This window comes from Cyprinodon variegatus, unplaced genomic scaffold (assembly GCF_000732505.1).
Source record: "Cyprinodon variegatus isolate N-32 unplaced genomic scaffold, C_variegatus-1.0 Scaffold61, whole genome shotgun sequence".
In the NCBI taxonomy this organism is placed as follows: Eukaryota; Metazoa; Chordata; class Actinopteri; order Cyprinodontiformes; family Cyprinodontidae; genus Cyprinodon; species Cyprinodon variegatus.
In genome coordinates this window covers 281,902-295,809 of record NW_015150514.1, presented here as the reverse complement: position 1 = coordinate 295,809, position 13,908 = coordinate 281,902, and the positions used below count along the sequence as shown (strand labels likewise).

The 13,908-nt window shown below is 38.0% G+C and overlaps 1 protein-coding gene across 8 annotated transcripts in view; it reads right to left on the bottom strand.

Annotated features, from left to right (window-relative positions):
* Nucleotides 1-683: 683 nt before the first annotated feature.
* Nucleotides 684-13,908, bottom strand: part of LOC107082773 (tropomyosin alpha-1 chain-like) — a 15,036-nt gene continuing 1,811 nt past the window's right edge. The window contains exons 1-9 of one of the 8 annotated variants that reach the window (XM_015371614.1): nucleotides 11,045-11,275; nucleotides 10,399-10,532; nucleotides 9,508-9,625; nucleotides 9,330-9,400; nucleotides 9,167-9,242; nucleotides 9,010-9,072; nucleotides 8,731-8,800; nucleotides 6,974-7,052; nucleotides 6,386-6,620 (exon numbers count right to left, since the gene is read on the bottom strand). In XM_015371614.1, the coding sequence (XP_015227100.1) occupies nucleotides 6,617-6,620; nucleotides 6,974-7,052; nucleotides 8,731-8,800; nucleotides 9,010-9,072; nucleotides 9,167-9,242; nucleotides 9,330-9,400; nucleotides 9,508-9,625; nucleotides 10,399-10,532; nucleotides 11,045-11,176 (747 nt within the window). In that variant the 5' untranslated portion in view covers nucleotides 11,177-11,275 and the 3' untranslated portion in view covers nucleotides 6,386-6,616. Of the gene's footprint in view, nucleotides 1,275-3,302; nucleotides 4,225-6,385; nucleotides 6,621-6,969; nucleotides 7,053-8,730; nucleotides 8,801-9,009; nucleotides 9,073-9,166; nucleotides 9,243-9,329; nucleotides 9,401-9,507; nucleotides 9,626-10,398; nucleotides 10,533-11,044; nucleotides 11,277-13,908 lie in introns of those variants that run through there. The other 7 variants (XM_015371616.1, XM_015371617.1, XM_015371610.1 and 4 more) reach the window with 7 other exon arrangements.

Here is a 13,908-nt window from a genome sequence, read left to right as displayed (position 1 = left end):
TAGTAGGGCATCTTAAAAATAAAAATCTTTAAAGTCTAACTTGTGAACAACATAATATAAGGGTTTGAGTGCAATCTTCAGCATTTAAACCACATCCACTGAGGCTCAGGCTCACTTTAAAACATTTAAGTTTTAAAGTTGTTCAATTTGGGGTTGGAAAAAAAAGTGTATATATACACATATATATATATATATATACACATATATATATATATATATACATATATATATACACACACACACACACACACGTATATACAAATCAGATGTCAAAACTGATGGGTATAACAGTAATCAAGTTGTGATCATGTGCAGTTTGTTTTCTCAAAATGTGCATATTAAACAAAGAAAGCAGTACAACTACATTTAATAATACATCACACATTTGATTTATTTATTTATTTTTTTTAAGAAAAGTGAAAAGAAAAATTATGAAAAAAGAAAAAAAAAAATCCACACCCATTTTCCCCATCATCCTAACTAGGAAAATCAAAGAAAATCCCATATCTTTCAGACTGCGTATAAACTATTTTATCTCTTTCAATTATGCTGTACATTCTGTTGGGAAAAATCCAAAGGCTGTTCAAGTTAGTGGCTGTACAAAAAAAAAAAAAAAACAGTAAGCTTTCATTTATTTTTTTTATTCATGATTTATAGATTTCCAAGATAAAAATGTCAAAAATCTAATTAGTGTCTACAGGAGAAAACAGTACAATGTTAGAGACAGCACAGAGAAAAGTGTTTGCTTATCATGGCTGACAACAGTACATTTGCAAATGTGCAAGAAATTGAACTCTAAAGAGAAGAACATTGAATGCGAGTTTATGACAAAGAAAAACAAATGATCTTACAAAAGTACAGATAATAAAAGTCCCTTTTATAGGCATGGATTAAATTATGGCTTCTTTCATAATGATCATGTGCAGTTTGTTTTCTCACCAAATGTGCAAAGTTCCAACACTTAAATGTAAACCATAAGACATGTACAGTGAACTTAAACAGGTCTTTGAACTGAGCGTCCAATATAAACACTGCAGCTCAAAACGGTTTCTGCTACTTCATACAGGGCTTTTGTCCTGTAGTTGACAAACACAGACCCACACGTCTACTGCAACTGCAGCGACAGCCGCAGCGTGTGGGAGCCGGTCATTTGGAGCATGTGGAGTCAGGTAGTGGGCAGGAACAGCTGGGTCAAAGATCTACCATCTCCTGTAGGGTCTGTTCCAGAGCCTGCCTGATGCTCAGGCCCTCTTCTTTAGTACATGCAAGTTTGTCTGTCAATACAGCATTATATCAGTTTAGAAGCATTAGATAAAAAAATAAACAGTGCAGAGAATATACATTGATAATGTTCAAGTGAACGTAAGATGACACATGCTGAGACTTTACCTCATTTTTTCTTCCCTCTATCAAGTATTTCCTATCAAGTACAGGTTCTCAGCTGTGGGCTCATGCTGTGAGCCAGGATCCAAACCTAAATGAATTCTTTTACATCATTAGGAAGATTTAGCTTGAGCTATTGACCAACAAAGTCTAGACTGTCAGCAATGCATTAAGTGGGGCTAAATACAATAATATGGATATTTTTTTGATATTTTGTCCCACTTATTTCAATAGTTTTAAATATTTTTCTTGTTTTGAAAAGTTGTTCCAACCTCAATCCAAGAAAGTTGCACCACCACTTTTTCTTTCAATCAAAACTTGCAATTGATTTCTTTATAAAGAGACACTGAAATCAAGCAGAAACAGCTACAAAAGTATTTCTACATGGATGCCCAATTATATTCTTGTTAACCTAAAATCTGTGGGAATTAAGTGCACCTATCCAGAGTTTCTGTGGGGCTAAAAAGCAAAATTTTAGAACTTGCAAAGTCCAATTCATCAGAGCGTCCATAATAGGTCTTAGATTGAATTTAGCTACAGCTTAAATGCATTTGTTCTACAGACTTACAGCAAGGAAAATAAGTATTTGAACACTGCTATTTTGCAAGCTCTCCCACTTAGACATCATTGAGGAGTCTGAAATTGTCATCGTAGGTGCATGTCCACTGTGACAATGTCCAAAAAAAAAAAAAAATCCAGAAATCACAATTCTCATACAAATTGTATGAAACAACTGCAAATATGCATTTGAACACCTATCGGCTAGAATTCTGACCCTCAAAGACCTGATAGTCTGCGGCCAGAATGTCCACCCCATAAAATGAGTAAGAATCCAACTACTAACAAGAGCTATCCAAAGACACTAGAGACAAAATTTTACAGCCTCCACAAGGCTGGAAAGGGCTACTGGGAAATTGCCAAGCAGCTTTGTGAAAAATTATCCACTGTTAGAGCAAACACCGTTTGACAATCTCCCTCAGACTGGGGCTCCATGCAAGATCTCACCTCATGGGGTCTCAATAATCCTAAGAAAGGTGAGAAAACAGCCTAAAACTACACAGGAGGAGCTGATCGATGACCTGGAAAGAGCTGGGACCATCGTTTCCAAGGTTACTAATGGTAATACACCGAGACATCACGGTTTAGAATCATGCATGGCACGGAAGGTTCCCCTGCTTAAACAAGCACATGTCAAGGCCCGTCTTAAGTTTGCCAATGACCATTTGGATGATCCAGAGGAGTTATCTGGTCAGATGAGACCAAAATAGAACCGTTTAGTCATAATTCCACTAACCGTGTTTGGAGGAAGAAGAATGACGAGTATCATTCCAAGAACACCATCCCTACTGTGGAGCATGGGGGTGGTAGCATCATGCTTTGCAGCCGTTTTTCTGCACATGGGACAGGGTGACTGAACTGTATTAATAAGATGATGACTTGAGCCATGTATTGCAAGATTTTGGGGAACAACCTCCTTCCCTTAGTTAGAGCACTGAAGATGGGTCGAGGCTGGGTCTCCAACATGACAATGACCTGAAGCACACAGCCAAGATAACTAAGGCGTAGCTCTGGAAGAAGCATATCAAGGTTCTGATGTGGCCTAGCAAGTCTCCAGACCTAAACCCAATAGAGAATCTTTGTAGGGAGCTCATACTCTATGTTTGTCAGCGACAGATCAGACACCCGACTGATCTAGAGAAGATGTGTGTGGAGGAGTGGGCCAAAATACCTCCTGCAGTGTGCGCAAATCTGGTGAAGAACTACAGGAAATGTTAGACCTCTAAATTGCAAACAAAGGCTACCGAACCAAATATTGACATTGATTTTCTCAGGTGTTCAAATACTTATTTGCAGCTGTATCATACAAATAGTTAAAAAAAATCATACATTGTGATTTCTGCATTCTATCTCTCACAGTGGACATGCACCTATGATGACAATTTCAGACCCCTCCATGATTTCTAACTGGTAGAACTTGCAAAATAACAGGGTGTTCAAATACTCATTATCCTCACTGTATTTCTAAAAGTACACTAGTGGCATTCATTGATACATTTTGGAGTAGTTCTTGCTGAAGAACTAATTCTAAACAGCAACAGAACATAACCTCAATCTTCAACATTCCCCATTAACATTCCATAGAAGGTTTTTGAAACTAGATGTTTGTAGTTTGTTACAGAACAGAAGGGAAAACAATTTTATCTAATTTTACATAATGGACTTACCAAACCTATTTTGTCTTTAGTCACACATTTTAAGTCTGAGACTTAAATTAAGGTTTATACTCTTAAATTGACACTCATAGAAACCCTGCTGATCCAAGTTAGAAATTCCCTTTTAACCAAATGTAACTCTAGATCAGGATTCCTCATTTCCAGCCCTCAAGATCTGCTGCTCTGCCCTTTTTAGATTCTGAATCAGTTCTGCAGGACAACAGACTGAGGACCAGAAATTGGGAACCCTGCTCTAAATGATCCTGGGACTCTAGATGACATGTAGACGTAGAAGTAACCCACTCCATTGGTATTAAGGCAGAGCAAGTTAAACCAGAATTATAAGAAGAAAAAAAAAAGACAAGTTCTTCTGACTAATCCTCAGATCCCACCTTACGCATCAGGTTGAATATACAGAGTGTCAAATATACATTTTGTTGATTATATCACTGTTGTAGATAGAATTCTACCTGCTTAATCTAACAAATCCACAATGCATTTAGATTCTGCAGTTATAAAAAAAAAAGTGCCAGCATCAGTGAAACCTTTCCAGGTTAGGCCTCATTTAGGGCAACACTCAGTTCATTGGTGAGAAGGCGGTTTTTCTCAAGCTGTTTGTATAGATGGTCTTGACAGTCAGAAAGCAGTTAGAGAAAATGGAAAGAAACAGAGGAAAAGTTAGTACATAAAGACAAAGCGTTAGTGGAAAAAGACCCAGAATAAAACACACAGCTTTATTTCAGATAAATCGATGATTTCTTCACACTCCAAGTTGTCTTTCATGATTAGAAAAACTGCCCCTCATTATGTTCTTTACCAAAACCTGCATATCTTCAAATTAATCCATGAGACTTTCTAAAATATTAGTGGAGAACAGGGTTAGTTTTCACATTAGTTTGTCCCGCCCCCTCAGGGGGCGTCGTTGCAATATATTAATACAGAAATTTCCTAAATTGGGCTGACAAATATTTATAATGTGAGAGCCGACATTATAGTGAGATAGATTTTGTTTTTCCCACAATAAAATATAATTTTTCAAATTTCTGTGCTCCTCTCAATAGCCCTTTAGAATCAAAAGACTTAAAATGTATTCATTTTTATGGTTTTCCCATTGAAATAGCTTTGGGAAAACCAAACCTTAGTGGGGATGATTATCACGAAAGCACATATTGTAATTTATGGTTCATATCTTCTGCACAGATTTTTATTACAGAACAAAAGGTCCCTCTGTTCAGACCTGACACTTTGGGCTTCTGATAGACATTAAAATAGATCCAACTGAGGTTAAAATCTTTTGGGAATTTAAATTAAAGTAAAAACTGTGACATATTACCCTGTTTCTCCTAGCAATCTTTTATGGTTGCCAAGTCTTGCCTTCTACCACACATTATATTTAGTCTTAACCTCTTACACCCTAAGGGGGTATAAATAAATTTCTGCCTGACAAAAACACACAAAAGTAAATAACTTATAGCCTCAAAGCTATTAGATTTAAGAAGAAACTTTTGGTACGTCAGTAAAGGTAAGATGTCATAGAATGGTTTTCTGGTGTCAGCACCATTGTAGCTTTGACCCTGCCTGAAATATTAGGGACAAAATACAAAATATTTTGCATTTTTTGAACCTCGCCAAAATTTTCTTTGAAATAAACATTGCAAAACACTACCAAAATATTATTTATAGCACAAAAAAGTAGTACAGACTTTCAAATCTAAATGTTGTGTAAAAATATACCAAATTTGGACTCAGTCAGATGAATCATTTATTTTAGAATGGTATTAGTGAGAAATTTCTTAGGCGGAGGGGCCAGTTTGGCACATTTATCCATAAATGTCACCAAACTGTGCCAAATATGTTTTTTACATCAATACTGGGGGTTTGGTAAAATTACGAGGTCATGTAGCAGCTGGACCCGCCGGTGGGTCCGTAGGGTTCAAGGGGTTAAGAGTTAATTCAGTTCCTGTTTTGACTTCAGCAAGGTTGGCTTTAATTGCATAAATGACACTAGTCTAAAATCTGTCCATTTAATTTTTGACTAAAACGGCTACCATTTCCATCAAGCATCCTGCAGGAAATTTTACAAACACTAGCTGTAAACTGCATTATGTACAGTCCTTTAAAAGGTAGAGTGGACACAACTGGAATATGCAGGTTGGACAACAGTTTGTGTCAGCCAGTCATGTTCTAGAAGATGTATTAAAGCATAATTCCAGCTTTCAGCTGTGGTGGATGATCAGTAAGGTCTTAGTAGTGAATAGGGCAGGTTATCCGAAGATTTAGGGAATTTTTGGACTCCGCTTTCAAAACAATGTTTAACAACCGCAAGGCTAAGAAGCAGTTAAAACTGCAGGAGAGCAGAGTGAATGGTTTTTTTTTATTGGCCATAATCTGCCAGCTCTAACAGCGCTCATACATCTTTCAGTTATAAATTCAGAATTCCTCAGATTTTCTGTGATGTATGTTTTTTTTCACCCCCACCCAAAAAATGTTGACAAGTTTATGGTAAATAAAGTTAAATTGAAATGAAGGAAGAAGGGAATAATTTAACTGGCTTAATTTGATATTGAGTCCAGTTTCTTGTGTTTTTCTTAATCCATCACAGAGCAGAGCATTCAGTCATAATTTTAAATGGTTAATATCAGTATTTCCATGATAGCCCCCTAAATTCAGACAGAATAAAAAAATAAACAGTAAATAGGGGGGAGCTAAAGAGTTTATTTAAAAGCTACCAATCAAAAAATAAATAAAACAGTGAAGGACAAAAAAGAACATCACAAGAGAAAGGGAAAGATTGTGCATAGACAGATGGAAAAGTGTTTATTTTACAGAAAGCAATATGGCTCAAAGTTCTGTTTAGGAGATGGAACAAGGGATGCTGGCAGCACAGGCCCGATGTGCAGTCATGGCAGGGCAATAAAGACGTACAGAAAAAAAATAAAGAGAAACAGAAAGTCGGGCTGAGCTGCGCAGGAGTGAAATGATGATGTTCGACAAGCTTCCCAAGTGAGGAGTGTAAAGGTTTAGCTGTGAAAACACAAAAGCACATAAAGTTGGAGAAAATGGAAACAAAAAAATATAAAAGCAAAGGGGGAAATGGATGCAGAGAAAATTAGAAAAGCTGGAAAATTAACTGATTTCTTTGATGCAGGAGAGTTAAGAAAAAAAAACTACATCAAATCATAACACTGATTCACTATTTTGCCTAAAGAGTTAGTAAAAAAAATATATAAATTAATAGAGCTAAAACTGCACCCTTCTAAAGCTAAAACCAGTTAGATCACTGCACTCAAACATGCCACAAGGGGGGGCTACTGAGACGGTGGTTAGAGATCTGGGGGTCTAAAAAAAAGTTAAAAATCAAGCATGTTGTAAATTACATGGATGTCATGTCGTTGAGGGCATGGTCCAGCTCCTCGCTGATGGCCTTGTACTTCAGTTTCTGGGCATACAGCTCGTCTATCAAGTTGTAATTGTAATTAAGTAGCAGTGGATGGTGTGAAAACAAGAACAGAAAATACAAAACATCAGAAAATGGAAGTAAAAGGAACAGAAAAACTGCCAAAAGAAAGTTAGGCCGGGCAGAAAAGAGGAGGGGTAAAAGGAACAGCTGCCGATGTCGGGTCAAATTCCTGAGGAGTCAGAAAACCTGCCTCACATGTTCCATGACCCAGAGATGAATGCTGGGGACTTGGAGCAGTGATAAAATGCACCGCAGTGACAAATACTGCCAGCATGAATAATGTCACACCTATACAGTCAATAACTGACCACGCAAATATAAAGCTGAGAAATTTGCTGACATCTGCTGTAAAGTTTAAAAAGCTTTGCATAAATATTACCACAGAAGCATCATCTTACATTTAGTAATAATAAATCTAAACAACAATTTAAGAACTTTTTTTTAAACTGTAGGGAAACCAATATGACGAATAATTGCAGAACAGAATCCTTCACAATTGTTGGTGCTCCTGCTTTCAGAATATACCACTTTTAGCACAAACTCTGGATCAGGGATCTCCAGGTCCAGTCCTCCATCGTCACCATTTCCCTCAGCATGTCATTCATCTTAGAGGCCTGATAATGAGCCACTAATCTGACAGTGGATTGTCAGAGGGGAGATGACAGCATCCGAGGACTGGACCTGGACTCCCCTTACCCCTAATCTAGATTATCCAGAGTGTTTCATTTTCCTTTTGCCATCGGTTGTCTTGGGTAATCTAGGCCTAAGGTATCAGAAAATGGCAATTGTGTTTGCGGTAAACTATTTATTTGGAATTAGCCTTATATTTCTGATTATAATCTTTTAAGACACACATTTAAGTTCTCTACTAGACGGCACTAAATTGTTTTTTTTTTTTTTTTTTTTTCAAGAAATAGCTTCATATTTAAAGGATTTTTCTGAAAGCATACTTTAACAAGATCTATAGAACTTTTGAAAGATCAAAAAGACCACAGCATCACAGATCCTGTACCCTATATTAAAGTGGGAATGAGATCAAATTAATTTCTCCTCTGTGGGATCAATAAAGTCTACCTTAATCAAAGTTTACAGCGATTACTGGGATGTAGAAAATGAATTATATTTCACCCCAAACATATCTCAGAAAATGTTTCAGGGCTATTAGCCAATAAGTCCTTCACCAGAAAACAAGCGGGACGCCCCAGCCATTGGACCGGAGGGGCAAGGGGTGAAAATGGGTTCAGTCTGACGTGAGCACATGGTTCCATTTAACAGGCAAGTTGAATATTTTATTGATCTCTCCTAAAAAGCTGGCATTTAGACAGCATTTAATGACATATGGAGACTTGACAACATTAAGGTGCCCTTCTTAAATGAAGCTTTCAAACTATAATCATAAAATATGTTCTGCCTCCTTTATCGTTCTACTCACAGTGGTTATTAGCAAAGTAAATACGAGTTAAACTTCGTTAATAAAACAACGAGCCTCCTTGTTTCATCATATTCATATGCCTTTTACCAGCAGGTACAGCCATATTGCTGCATCCTGCAGACTAAATTAACAACCTTACACCACTTGTGTTTAACTAGGAGACTGATTATGTAAAGAAATAGAAATCCCTATGATTGTTTTTATAAAGCGCAACAAAAATCTAAGGAAAAAAGTGATCATACCCTCCAGATCATCGATGGTCTTCTCTAGCTTGGCGACTGATCTCTCAGCGAACTCTGCACGGGTCTCAGCCTGAGCGGAAGAACAAAGTAAAGTCAGCAAACCGCCATTAAGACGTCAACATTAAACATTGATGGCGGTAAAATAAAAGTGCATCACTTATGGGGAACATGCTGTAACCACAATCAACATTTCTGAAAAGTAGCAAGTAATGAACTTTCAAAATGCTGGATTAGAAGCCAGATAAGATGGATCAAATGTAAAAGTTTGAGCTCACTGACCTCCTTCAGCTTGTCTGTGAGAACCTTGATCTCCTCCTCGTACTTGTCCTCCTTCTGTGAGTACTGTAGTTTCATACAAAGACTGGAGTCAGAAAATCTTGACATCTTTCTCATTATTTGACATCAGGATTTCATCCAACCCGACTAACCAGCCTACCTTCTCTGCCTGAGCCTCCAGAGACTTCAGGTTGTTCTGCACGGTCTTCAGCTCCTCCTCAAGCTCAGAGCATTTACTGCAGGGTTACAGCAGCGTAGAAAGAAAATTTTAAAAACTATTAAAGGTCATTGACCGCAAAACAAATGAAGGATGGGGGTTCTACCTCTCAGACAGCTCGGCACGCTCCTCTGCACGTTCCAGGTCACCCTCAATGATCACCAGCTTACGGGCCACCTGAACTCACAACACAAACAGCAATCATTCAAATCCCTGCAAACAGTTTGGAAGCTGCTATATCAAAGGGAAGAGGGTGGAGACGTTTAGGGAGCTGAGGAACTCGCCTCCTCATATTTTCGGTCAGCCTCCTCAGCGATGTTTTTGGCCTCTTTCAGCTGGATCTCCTGAAGCTCCATCTTCTCCTCATCCTTCATTGCTCTGTTCTCAATAACCTTCATACCTCTGGAATGGAGGAAAAAAAGCATTAAAGTAAGTTTTAAGGAAATTTGTCTATAAAACTTCAGTGCAGCTTTAGAGCACCTGAATGAAAGGAAATTACATTTCTTTACCAAAATAAAAATATCTGATGTCCTATTGGAACAGATATGTACTGTAGACTCTTTGTCATCAATGATTTGTGGGTGAATAAACACCAGGTTAACTATTGCATATAATCTGACACTTGTGGCCAAAATTAACAAAAAAAGTAATTTGTTGAACCCAGTTTTTGCAGAGAGTTAAACTTTTCTATCACTTCTCTACAATGTTTTGAAACTGAGAAACATCAGACCTTCAGGGTTCATGTATTCATTGAAGTTTTTCTTTGTAGCACTGTAGAGCAGTGATTAATGCTTATGTTTTATAAAAACCTCAGAGGGTTTTCTGGATTCTGAGCGTTTGATTCAAAGGCCTACAGCAAATAGGATACAGTAACATGTGCTGTATGTTATTGAAATGAGGCCTTCATTTTGAATTCAACAAAAAAAAAAAAGAATCAAAGGTTGTTTTATATCATTAACATTTAGTATTTCTAAAACCGAATCAACTTCTATGCTCTCAGATGATGGGCTTGCCCTTAGCCAATCATTGGCCACCCTTATAAAAAAATTTCTGGCTACTAGGTACCTATTCTTGGTTTGTTTTATTTTTTGACCTAATAATCACTGATGGGAGTTCAGTGTTTTTATATATAAACGGACTTTGAGCTCAAAGAAATGAGCGAGCAGACTACCCACCTCTCACTCTCATCAGCAGCCTTCTCAGCCTCCTCCAGCTTGGTCAGAGCTGTGGCCAGACGCTCCTGGGCTCGGTCCAACTCCTCCTCAACCAGCTGGATGCGTCTGTTCAGGGAGGCTACATCACCCTCAGCCTTGGAGACAGAAACACAACCAGAGTTAGAGATCAGGCGCTGATAAAGCAGGTCTGAGCTGTAAAACAAGAGGGGCTTCTCAGGAGGGAGTGGGGGAGCTGATTTTACCCTGCATTTCTCAACAGTTTAAGTTTCATTTAGGGAAAATTCTGTCTCATTTCGCAAACTGAACCATCTTTGTATTTTTTCCCTTGTGCATAAAAAACATATGAAACACGGTTCAGATGAGGATAAAGGCACCTCCAAGTGCGTAAACCAGCCTGTAAGGATTTTTTTTTAGCCTTTTAAAAGCGGAGCGGCGGCTCAGGGTGGAGTCCCTCCAGTCTCCATCCTGTCCTCACCTCCAACACTGACCCACTGAGCTCAAACCCATTGGCCTAAAAACCGACTGGGCTCTGTTCGGACATAAACCGCAGGGTGTTGGGCCTAACGGCCACGCTTTTTGACCGGATTTGCACCTAATTCCTCCCGCAGCCAGGAGCCCTAATTGCCTTAAATCATTAGCAGCTTACTGCTTCCCTCGCGCTCCTCTCCTGGTTCAGTTCCCGCTGCAGTAGCGCCGCTCGTTCCTCCGCCACATCGGCCTGCTCCTGCAGAGACTTGATTTTCTTCTTCACGGCTTCCAGGGAGCTCCCACCGGCCATTATTTCTGTTTTATTATTGTTGTTATGTTTAATCTGATCTGAGCTAGGCTGGTTTCCTCTCGGCTCTGCGCTGGCTGCCTCGCGCGCGGAGCACAGACTTGTTGGGATGCGGCGCGTTTGATCCCTGCCCCCACCGCCTTTAATCAACCGCTGATGAGGATTGGGACGTGCCACCAGCCCCGGAAGTAACTCATTTTATAAAATACATCAACCAAATAAAACTTACATCACATGGCTCGGGTCCTGTGCGATATTTAGTTGTGTTTTCTTATCTTTTGTTACAGTTTTTTGCAGCTTTAAATTGAAAAAAAGGTTTTGCAATTTGACTTGCATCCCCGAATCTTAAATTGAGCCAGTCCTAACAAGATCATAGCTCCAGAAATCACAGTTTACGCCTTCACTGTTAATTGAATTTATTTTAAACCTCAATAGCATCACTAATGTATGTTAGTGATTTCATACGTTTGAATGAAGATAAATACATAAAAAAATAATTAAATAAGGCAACAAAACCTAAGACTTTAAAATTAAATTCAGTTTAAAAGCAGGGGCGGAGCTAGATGAGGGGCCATGGGTGGCCATGCCCTCCTTTAACCAATCATTGGCCACCCCTACCGTTTATTTCCCTCATATACAGACAGTGGCAGCAGTAATGCTCTCAAGTGGAATATTCAAAACATTTTAATTTTTTCATATATTACCAATTACTTGACAATAAAAAACCTGTGGTTAATTATGCTTATCAATATGCTAACATTAAATATGATTAATACAGAATTCCTACTCTTTTAAGAACTAGATTTTTAGTTCTATGGGGCAAAGAGAAAATAATGTGTCATCTAGGAATTTTCATTGAAATCATAGATAAATAAGTATTTTAATAAAAACGTATAAAACAATCAATTCATGTAGATATCACTACATGTAAATATCAATTTTATGCTGAAGGATTATTGATAAAAGTAGGTAAGTAATGACAATTGAAAAGATATTTGTCCCAGAACTCAAAACTGAACGAATTTTATCCACTATACCTTTAATTTAGAAACCATGGATGTTTAAATATATGCGTCTATTCATTAGCAAAGGCTGTGGGAAAGTATAGTTAGTCTTTATTTGGAAAATATGGATGTTGCGCTCATTAATTTTCCTGTTGGAACAGTGTAGATTGACCCTGAGGTTCTGGTGCCTATCCGCTTTCAGCCACCCCTCAGTGTATATTGGTTATTGCCTGCCACCCATATAAAAATTGTCTGGCTGCGCCTCTGTTTAAAAGTTGTTTAACATCACAGACTACATTTAATTTCGGGTCCCAACAGCAGTTCAGTAGCTGTTCTTGCATAGTTTTGGCCCCTAGATCAAAAGCCATATGGTCCATAGCAAAGATAATATTATCTATTTATGTAGTCCATGTGATTTATTTTATTAAATATTTAGGGAGGTATATCTCATCAGTGGCAGTTCCAGAATATTTTTATAGGGGCAGCCAGGCAGGGTCCAACTGAGGGGTGGCCGAAAACTAATGGGAGCCAAAAGCATTTCATGGTCAGTCTATGCTGATCACAATAAACCTGCAGGAAAATTATCTGTGTTTTCCAAATAAATCACTTAAAACAGACCAGATTTATAAGACGCACTTGTTTATTAAGCTAAACACATATTTCCACATTGGAGCTCTTTAAATTAATTTATGCTTCCATATACATTAAATGGTTAGAGCAGTTATTTACTTTTATTCACATAGAATTGAGATGACTACAGAGAAAAACTATCCCTTATTGCTGTGTTTTTGTTGTCAGTCTTTGGTTAGTAAACTAACTTTAAAATGTCAAAGTAGGACATTCAACAAGATAAGATAACTGCTGCCACCTTCTGGTTCAGATGGGAACTGCTTGTTCCAGAGATTGTACCAGGTGTGCCCCTCACCTGGTAGGAGGGGCACAGTGGTAACCAATGATTGGCTCTAGAACCCCACGTTTGTAATCAAATTTTTTTATTTAAAAACTCAGTTTGATCTGTTCATCATTGATGATGGAAAAAGAGATACATTGTCTGAAAGTGCAAACCTTTGCATCATTGATTTTCTTTGTAATGTATATATGGTATGATGTTTAATTGGTTTCGCTCCTCCTTCATGTGCAGCGATGTTGCAAATTCCACTTGGGAGAGTATAAAACATAACTTTATAAGCCCAGACATGAGCAGATGGAGGGATTGAAACAGCTTGAAATGTTAATGTTGTTGAACATAACTTTAGAGCTATGAAAGCTTTATTTCACAGTTCTTTGTGTTGAATTTGTGCAGAAGTGATGCAGATGCAGTTTCTTATAGGGCCTTTAACTGAGCAGATATTGATTGACAAAAATGCTATATATTAGAAATATATTGATGAAAATAAATATTTTTTTTAAAACTTGAGGAGAATAAAAAAAAGCTCCTATGCATCCATTATCGATTAATCCCCCATTTAGCTCTTTGTTCTGAACTTCTCAGACCCCTGTTGAATTCTGTAGTTTAGCATTCCTGTAAAAATCCCAAATACTGTTAATTTTACTAAAAAGTTAAGAAAAGAGAGTCATCAGCAAAATTGCAGATGCACAGACCTTTACTACAATCTTTCAGCACCACTCAGGGGCACTAAAGAATTTTTTCTTTTGTCTCTAGGATCTGTCAGGTGGGAAATCCTCAACTTTATCTGCTTGTTCAGTTGCACCCAGCCTTCATCACCTCCA